This window comes from Elephantulus edwardii, unplaced genomic scaffold (genome assembly GCF_000299155.1).
Source record: "Elephantulus edwardii isolate Elephantulus edwardi_28Jun2011 unplaced genomic scaffold, EleEdw1.0 scaffold00001, whole genome shotgun sequence".
Lineage (NCBI taxonomy): Eukaryota > Metazoa > Chordata > Mammalia > Macroscelidea > Macroscelididae > Elephantulus > Elephantulus edwardii.
In genome coordinates this window covers 22,052,574-22,062,819 of record NW_006399751.1, presented here as the reverse complement: position 1 = coordinate 22,062,819, position 10,246 = coordinate 22,052,574, and the positions used below count along the sequence as shown (strand labels likewise).

Below are 10,246 nucleotides of genomic sequence, written 5' to 3'. Positions count from 1 at the left end.
CATGGAGTACAGTTCTACTCTGATACCCACATTGGGATGTTCGAAATCTGAATTGACTTGATGCAACTGGTTTGAAGTATGCAGTATAGTTTACAGATGGCACAGGATAGGTCATGGTTCAGATCTGTGTTTCATTAGATTGTTATGAATTATAGTCAACTTGTTGGCTCCTAATAATAAAAACTAGAGGCACAGTGGTTAAGGAATTTTTCTGCTAACCTGAAGGTTGGCAGTTCAAATACTCCAGGTACCTGAAGACTAAAAACAACAACAACAACAACAATAACAAAACCCACCAAACCAAGAGTCTATTTCTGGAAAGAGAGATATTCTTAAGAACCCAGTGGTGAAATTCTACTGTGTCCTGCAAGGTTGCTTGCTACGAGTCAGAACTGACTCAGTGGCAATGGTTTACTTATACTACTTATTTTCAATAAGAAACTTACTAGCTTACACAGAACCACCATGTGGTATTGGAGGGCTTATTTTATAAGAAGTAATTTGTGTAACTAGGTCATAAACCCCTTTGGCAAAAGATGACGTTATTGGTCTTAAACTTGGAGTTCATCTTAAGCTGTGGTGTTGTATAACATGGGCACTTGGGGAGGAGCATGAACTCTTTGAGTGCGCTGGGTCCTGTTTAATTCATGACTGCTCCGCTAAATAAAAATTTCATCATGCCTCATAAAAGTGCCTGAGTATTTCTAGGCAGTGAACTCACCATTTACTACCGTGAACACAAATGATTTGTGAAGAACCATTCAAGCACTAACAGTGGACAGAGAAGCAGAACATAAGGGAACCATCGTAACTACATTTTTTTTTTGAGGTACCCATGATAAATCTGTGGACCTGAGAATATGGTCTTGACAGGCTGTTAGGTGCCATCAACTTGTCTCCAACCCGTCGTGATTTAGGGACAGTAAGAGGGAAGCGTTGCCTGATGCCATGCCAGACTCACCTTTGCTGTGCTCACGTTTGTCATAGTAGCACTGTCAGTCCATCTCGGCTCTGCTCTCCTTTTCTCCCTCCACCTTTTCAGCCATAATGACCTTTCCAAGGAGTGCTTTTCCTGATAATATGCCTAAAGCATGTGAGGCAAATTCTTACATCCTTGTGTCTGGCTGCTCTTCTCCCTGCATTGATTTATTTGTTCTATTGGCTGTCCTTAGAATAATCAGTATTCCTTGTCCGCGTTATGGTTCATAGGCATTACCTTTTCCTTACTCTTCTGAATTCATGGTCCAACTTTACATGTATCTGAAGTATTGACAATGCTATGGCTCGGGTCAGGTGTGCCCTAGTCTTTTAACTGATATCTTCCTCTTTAACACTTTAGTGAAGTCTTTGGCAACATTCGTCTACTATAATGTCATTCTTGACTGCTATCACCATGTGTATTGTTTGTGGCGCTAAGTTAAATGAAATCATTAACAACTCCAGTCTTTTCTCCATACATCATAATGTGGGCTGGTCCATATTTTTGCTTATGTTGAGCTGTAATCCATACTGAACACTAGAGTCTTGGGTAGTGTTTTCACTATCCAGGTAAGTTCATCAAGCTCTTTTCATTTTTCAGCAATAAGGTTGTGTCATGTGCCTATAGCAATTTGTTCACATCATGCAGCTTCTCAGATCAGTTGTTGAGCATATAGTTTGAATAGTTATGATGAAAGGATACAACCTGATACATACCTTTCCTGATTTTAACCTGTGCGGTATCTATCCCTTTGTTCTGTTGAATAACTGCTTCTTGGTATATGCACAGGTTCTGCATGGCGCACAATTAACGTATTCTGGAAGTCTTCGTCTCAGTAGACTCCCTAATTTGTTCTGATTCCCAGAGTTTAATTACTTTGGATAGTAAATAAGACACAAGGAAAGGAAACATCTTTCAGCAATGATCTTTCTGAAGTCAGCAGTGTTCCATAGTGTCCCGGTTCCATAGGTTCTTCTGAATCAAGCTTGAATTTCCTGCAGTTCCCTGTCAATGCTTTGCTCCAGCCAATTTTGGATAATCTTCTTGACGTATGAAAACATTCTAAAATACGCAGTTTCTAAGAACTCTTTAGCTGCCTGCTAGACTAGCCTTTCTTACTTTTAAAACCTTCAGTTCTGACCTTCAGATGACCTTGTAGCACTCCTCCCCTGGTAGTTCTCTGATTCCATCAGTGACAAGGATGCCACTCACTTACCGTAGCCCAAACATTGATGAGTGTCTCACAACACTGAAAATGTTCACATGGAAGCAGGGCAACAAAGGCAAAGCCACAGCCAGCACATAGTGAGCTTTTGCTTTGTTTCTTCCCCATGTGAGAACAGATCCTCGAGATCCACACGTTCTGTATGAATTATCTGAAATTGTGAAGCCCACTTACCTCTTTAAGAAGCAGGTTGTATGCAGTTTTATTGTATTCCTCAAAGTGCCAGCATACTTCTTTTCTTGCACACAAACCTTAGTGGTGGAGACATCCTTAATTCTATCACACTACTGAGTCATCAGAGCAAGGTAAGACCAGTCTCTAGAAATACTTGAGTATCTTAACGTAATAGATAAGAGAGGTGTTGAGGCGCATAAGCATACCAGTATGTGTGTGTATAAATGTGAGTATATATGAAGTGTGATGTATGGTATGTGATTTAGCAGGTTCCTGTAAGTATGTGTAGATACCTCTTACTCTTGAATACATTTATTAGAACTCTGTAAGAAAGACTTAGCATCAACCTTGCTTATGTTCATGCCAAGGGCATTGGTAGTTCAGTGGTAGAATTGTCACCTTCTGTGTAGGAGATCTGAAGTATTATATAGGACTGATCTGCCTGGGACCTCTTTAACATGCTAAAGAAAAAAAAAATACCATTTTAAAGACCAAAGTAACAGTGTCTCAAGCTATGATATTTTCAGTTGCTCCATATGCATGTAAAAGTTGGATACTAAATAAAGAAGATAATAAATAACGCATTGATGCGTTTAAGCAGTGGTGTTGGAGAAGAGTGCTGAATAGCCTATGGACTGCCAAAAGAACAAACGTAACTATCTTGGAGGAAGTGAAATCAGGTTGCTTTTTGCAGCAAAGGATGATGAGATTTCATCTCACATACTTTTGGACATGTTGTCAAGAGAGTCTGGGAAAAAGTAGAGGGCCGACAAAAGAGAGGCCCTCAACGTGATGAATTGAGACAGTGACTGCACCAATGGGCACGAGTGTGTTGGAGTTTGAGAGGATGGCACAGGATAGGGCAAGATTTCGACCTCTTGTTCACAGGGTTACAGTGAGTTATCGCTGCCTCAACAACACTTTGAATTTCCTACATAGGAGATCCACGTTTGATTTCCAGCCAGAGCATTTCCTGAACCATCACACTCATGTTGCTGTGATGCGGAACAGGTTCCAGGAGAGCTTCCAGAAGAAGAGAATCCTGAGGAAGTTACTTAGCTAATCCACAGGTGTGGTACTTTAGGGCAAAGAGGTGTGCTGGTCTTCTGAAAACAAAGGACAAATACCTCCTAGATCACAATGATTTGACCCGTAGGTGATCATGGGGATGACAGCACTGGCAGCATTTTGTTGCTTTGTGTGCAGAGCTGCTGTGATTCAGGGTCAATGAGACATCAGCTACATCAGCTAATAGTAACAATTTTCTCACCTTTCCCCTGTGACACAGTAGTTGAATCCAGCCATGGCCCACTCATTTAGTTATCTTGGGCTTCTGTAACCAAAATACCATGAGTGGATGGCATTAACAAACAAATTGAGGAGACCAAAAGTGCAAATGCAGACACCAGCCCCCGGGGAAGCCTTTCTCCTTCTGTGGGTTTTGAGGGAAGATATTTTTCTCCTTTTAGCATTTGTGGAGCCAGTATTCCTTTGGGTTACTCCTGTGTTTTGACACCAATCTTTCCCATGATCTAGGACATTCTTGGTGCAGGAGCCCTGAGTTCAAAGGATGAGCTCTACGCCTGGCTCTTCTTTTTTGGTGATGCTGAGGTCCCTAGCTCCTAGCTCCCCTCTCCTTTTATCTCTTGTAAAATAGAAGAAATAAGGGTGATGAATCTTAGCCTATTCCTGCCTCATTAGTAACAAGCATTGTAACGTAATCCTTTTAATACCACTCAGTCCTGCCTTGTTAACGGAAATCAGAGGTCAGGGTGTACAGCATTTACAAGAAAGGAAGAGAAGTACACCAAGATGCAAAATGGGAAGTAGTCCTACAGTGGTGGGAAATGTGGCCCACCTTAATGACACTTTGTAGCACAAAATTCAACTCATGACATATAGTCTTAATGACTTTCATTAAAATGTTTCTGTCCTTTTTTTCACTCATTCACTGCTCTTTGAAAGCATTCTTTTATAAATATATTGGATATATTATTTCTACTTATTAATTTGGATGGAGCTCTGGTGGTAACCCAGAGATGGTGCCTTTCTGACAATCTGAATCCACCAATGACTCCATGAGAGAAAGATGAGCGTTCTCCTCCCGTGTGATTTACAGCCTCAGGAAACCAATGGAAGACCAGCTGTTGAAGTTCCAACTCAGTGACAATAAATAATAGTGATACCATGAAAGACCCGCTTTTTGTCTGTGGGCTTACCAGAAAGGTTTGATTGATGTATTCAGTTGTACGAAAAAATAAAGGTTTTGATGACCCTTTTATTGTGATTGCCACATCATGTTTCTCTTATACTTAGCCTGTTGTTATGTGCCATTGAGTTGCCTGTGACTCATAAAGAACCTGTGTACAACAGCCCTAAATGCTGCTCAATCCTGTGATAATCTAATTGTCCCTGACGCACCTATACCCATTCATCCAGTCACTAAATTGATCTCATTGAGGGTCTTGCTCTCTTGTGCTGTCCCTCTACCATCCCAAGGATGACGTCCCTCTCCAAGGTTTGATCCCTTCTTGCAACATGTCCAAAGAATGTCAGACAAAGCTTCAGAATCCTTGCTTCCAAGGAGCAGCCTGGTCTTCCCCTCTCTAGGATGAACCTGTTTGTTTTCCTAGCAGTCCATAGTATATTCAATACTCTTTTCCAGCACCACAGCTCAAAGGGATCAATTCTCCTTCTGTCATCCTAGTCATTGTCCAGTTCTCTGATGCAAGTAATTGCAAAGACCATGGCCTGTATCAGGCACACCTTAGTCTCCAGACTGACATTGTTACTCTTCAGTACTTTGGAGAGGTCTCTGACAGCAGACTTTCCTAATGCAATTCATCTTTTAATTTCCTGGCTGCTGGTACCAAGAGTGTTGATTGTAGAGCCAAGCAAACTGAAGCTGTTAACAATCTCAGTCTCTTCACCATCCATGATGCTGCCAATCGGCCCAGTGGTGAGAATCTTTCTTTTCTTGATGTTGAGCTTCCATCCATATTGAAGGCTAAAGTCCTTGACCTTCTGCAGCAAGCGCTTCAGGTCCTCCTCAGTTTTCAGCAAGTGGGGTATCTCCTCCTGTTTGATCCTTAGTCTAGTAACCATAATTCCAAAACTAGACTGTGTAGCATAGAGGATGATACTCAATTCTTGTGCTCCTTGGAAATACAGCCATAGTATGGTAGGTTTTTTGTTATTAATAGGAGCTATTACATAATGATTTGATTTGGATAAATACCTAAATATTTGACTACAGATCCAAATTTATTTGAACTTTGGCACAGATGGAGCAAAAAGGAAGTGAAACAGAAAGTCTCTTGAGAGTACTATTATTTCCTGTTCCCAGTAGGATAAAATATTATGAAAACATTCCCCCTAAACTATGTTGGACTTTAATACACATCTTTATTGGTTTCTTCCTTTCCTAAAGTCGTGACTATCCCATGAACTGCTTAAATTTAAAAATCAAGATTTATATGGGGGTGGAGGGGAGTATAAAATCATCTCTTTTTGACAATGAAGACTTTATGGGGAGAAAATTATTCTTAAGCTCAGTTTATAAAAAGTGAATTGCTAAATTACCAGAAATAGAATTCCCAAAGATACTTAAAAATATGAACATAAAAGTTGTGTGGGTTTTTAAAAACAACTTGAAAATCATTATTCTTGAAATAGATTTTAAAGTGATATTTGACTTACTGAAATAGATTTTAAAATGAACCATAAAAATTATTCCCAGTTTTGTTTTCCGTTTTCATATTTAGATCCCAGCAGATACTGTGGGTTTGTATATAGTTCAGCAGCCAAGTGATGTAAAGCCCATGAACTCTGCTTCTGGTGCCTTTTTTGAAGAAAGTCTGAGCTCATCTCATCTTGGTCCTTGAATGGTCTCTGAGAGGCTTGGTTATAGAACATCAGAAGACAGCTTCATGCTCAAATCAAGGGAACACTCTTAAACCATTATCTTCATGATCTCTGACATCTTTGAATCCATTGGTACAGTCACTGTGTTGGTCCATCTCCTTGAAGGTTATCTCGGAGCTTCTGGCTTTCATGATGTCTTTTTCCTAGGACAGGCCTCTCCTGACAACATGCACCAAGTATGTGAGACATAGTTTTACAGCCATTGCCTTTAAGAAACACTTTGGTTGCACTCCTCCAGGATAAGGAGTCATTAGTTTGGTGCAGGTGTAGGCAAACAAGTTTAATTTACAAAACATTTTTGAGGAAAAGCATTTCTTTTAAACTTTGAAATACATTTGGTAAAGCTATCCAAGTTACCTGTTTATTTTAGATTGGATCATTTTATTTGTATAGTAATTGCCTGTAAGTAATTGCTTCAGGAAGATAGTTCTCTTGAGATTTTGCTGGTCATGTTACCCAGCAGTTGGATTTTTTTTTCTTTCTTACTTTAACAGCCTAGTGATAAATTTCAAGCAGAGCCTCTATTGTGATGAAAAATGAGGCGTGGTGGAATAGAGACACTGGTATTTACAAGGTTTTGGAAATATGATTTGCTCCAGAAAGAACTTTTAGTGAGACTGCTTTCTCCTACCAGTACTTGTTCACAATTTTAAAAAAATTCTGATTAATTTACTAACACGGCATGGGTTTTGTCCACAGAGGCCAGCAAGCTTGTTATGTCCTACGTAGCAGCTGTTTGTGGAAAAGGAGCAGAAGTTAACCAAGTCAAAGAGCAGCTTCTGCAGTCCAACCCAGTCCTGGAAGGTAAGATTTTCTATATGTCTTAAGTTGTATGACTGAAGCATTAGATCTAATTTTCAGGGCATCTGAGTCCTGGGAAGCCACCCTAGTGATATAGTGGTTAAAATACTCAGATGCTAATGGAAAAAGGCAATAGTTTGAACTACTAGCTGCTCCACAGGGGAAAGATGAGGCAGTGTTTCCACAAGACCTCAGGCACCCTATGGGGCGATTACTCTCCATTCAGTAGAGTCGCTGTGAGTCAGAACAGACTTGACAACAATGGGAATTTTTGGTGCGTGAAGGGAAGAAGAAGGAAGAGAATTTGGGGCAATTTATGCAGAGCAAAGAAACTGAATCCTAGAAACTCCTCTTTAAAGACTGAAGGGAATGAACAATTGACCATGTTAGAGGAGCTTTCTCACTTAGAATAATTGTTTTTCTTTTTTGCTTTCAGTGTTGATGTCATTATTACGACGTTGATGTTTGTATTTGATTGGATGGCTGGGAAGAATTTAGTGGGAGAGAGCCTTGAGGAAATAGCACTGAATTACCACGAGGATGAAACCCGGGGCTGTTTATGTCTATTGTCAGGGAAACCAAGGCCATGCCAGAGAAACGCTCAAGGACTAGTTTTTCCCAGAGCCACAGAAAGGAGCCTACCCGACTGCAGAATTTTTAGATTCAGTTGGCCATCTAAAAAAACAAGGCCAGAGAATGCCCTCTTACTACGCAAGGGGATAGTGTAAGCCAGCCGTCCATCAGAAGCAAGAGATCAAATCCTTTCCCTATTGATAGTGAGCCCAGGCTGGCTGTCTTGTCAGCACAGCTGTTGGGATAGAGCAGCGATTCTCAGGCTTGGCTCTGTTGACATTTGAGCTAGGTAATTATTTGTTTTGGGGGCCGTCCAGTGTTTTGTAGGAAAATGGGCAGCATTCTAGCTCTGCCCACTTAGGTGTCCCTTGCATCCTTCCTCCCAATTTGTGACAATTAGAAATGTCCCTGGACATTGCCCAGTGCTCGCTGGGGACTCAAAATAACTCTGGGATGACAATGACTTGGCTAGAGGAATAGTTTCGGTCACTGCTTGTTCACAATATTGGTGAGTAATATTTAGCATAGATTACAGCCTGGCTGCCGGGGGTGGTAGGGGCACACCTCACTGTGGGGGAACACAGCTCTATCCCATTGTCTGTGATTAGCCTGTTGTCATTAAGAAAATTCAAGTTCATGGTAACTCTCTCTGAAAAGGTAGAACTGTACTCCTGAGGGACTTTCAGTGTCTAACTTGTGAGAAATAGATTTTCAGATCTTTTCTTCTGTGGTATCTTTTGGGTGAACTCAAGCCTCCAACAGAGGGTAGTGACAGCACCATCTGGGTCTCCTTCCCTTTTCCTCCCATGGGCCTTGGGGACTTCTGAATACCGAGCTGTCACACTGACCCCAGACACCATTTCATGCTGCAGTCTCCCCATTTTGTCAAGAGAAACACTACACAAAATTCTTCCCCAGGTAGTGAAACAATTGTCATAAAAATGAAAGAAGCAAATCCAAATGATCTATTATGTTTCCTTAAGTAGCAGAGTAACTATTGCTATCTCTTCCTCTTAGAACCTTCAGTAACAGAAGAGCTGTTTTATAAAACACTTTATCATCATTTCATTGTCCTGCTGGTTGACTTTGGTTTTGGTCGTTTGCCTTTATGTTGTTTGCTCTACGTACGCTGTATTTCTGTGTCTGCTTATTCTAAGAATGCTGTGATCTGAAGGAGCAGCGCCGTGGAATGCTAGCGCTTGCATCTGCGATGAGAATCTGACTCTTTATTTGGTGGAATTTGAAATGAGGCTCTGGTGCAGGAAATGGAAGAAATGTCCACCGTGGGCATGCATTATCTTTTATGGGAATGCTTTACTTTTTCACTGGAGCTGCTACTGTAAATGAACATTTTGAACAATGAACTTAAAAAAACAATCGAGGAATGTGTCTCGAGTGTTCTATAATGGAATGCTTGTTTTTTATTCTGTGGCTCATGATAAAGGACCTCAGTGTTTGGGAATGTTGTCGAGTAATGTGCAACTCAGATTTGTTGGATGAAAAGATGGTTTATGGTCTGCAAATGATGCCCTGAGTGAAGTTGTTTTGAAGTCTTTCTTTGGATTGCCCCTGACCTTCAAGCCACAATAAACTGTGCTTTATGCATGAGCATCCCAGTCTGGACTTTGGGGCTGTGCAAATTAGCTAAGTGGGCACCTTACAAGTTCACACCCACCACACAGTAAGTACTAGCCTAGGAGAACATTAACAGTGCCATGGTTTTTGTAACTGCTTGGTAACCCCTCCCCATTATTAGCAAGGTTGCAGGGATTATATAAAATTATTTCGCTGGTGGTGAACAGAGCAGTTCCTGAGCTGTGTAAAGGTTCATATGCTTATTTGCTAACTGAAAAGTTGGAGGTTTGAATCCACCCAGAGATGCCTTGGAAGAAAGAGTTGGTGATATCCTAGAAAATACCAGACATTTAAAACCCAGTGGAGCATAGTGCTGTCCTGACAGGCACAGGGTGGCCATGGTTCAGAACTGACTTGATGAAACCCATCTTGCTTGCCTGTTTAGTTATAAGCTACCATGATCTAGGTTCATTTGCCCCCTAGTGAGGCAGAACATCGTGAAGCAACCCTTTCACCTAATGACCATGTGTGATATTACCATTGTTACACTAGAGAGTCGTGCGGACCTGGGGCAGTGCCAACCATGTCATTCATGTGTACCCTTATTTTAAAGGGAACCCTAGGGGAGAGTCTCTCTCCTAGAAGCTGCCAGGATCTGAAGAACTTGTATTCTGCATTATGTGCCAATTTGATATTCTTTATTCTGGAAAGTTTTACTTAGAACTAAAGGACATAAACTACTATATAATGTAGCATGTTTAAAAAAGTAAAAACTAGTTTCTAAATCTCTCAATTATTTATGTGTTTCAGAGTTCTATAACCAGTTACATTAATGTGGCTTTGTTTCAAATTAAACAAAAATTTAAATGTTTATGTCTTTTTTTCCCCCATAATCTAGAAACCTTACCAAATTTTGTAAACAAATGGTTTAGCAATATTATATATGTATTCTTTGAAATAACTTTATTCACTCTAACTGTTAATATTGATAGAGT

At 40.5% G+C, this 10,246-nt stretch overlaps 1 protein-coding gene across 2 annotated transcripts in view; it reads left to right on the top strand.

Moving 5' to 3' along the window:
* Positions 1-10,246, top strand: part of MYO1B (myosin IB) — a 173,699-nt gene that overhangs the window by 71,267 nt on the left and 92,186 nt on the right. For both annotated transcript variants that reach the window (XM_006878750.1, XM_006878749.1), the window contains exon 4: positions 7,002-7,106. In XM_006878750.1, the coding sequence (XP_006878812.1) occupies positions 7,002-7,106 (105 nt within the window). The remainder of the gene's footprint in view (positions 1-7,001; positions 7,107-10,246) is intronic.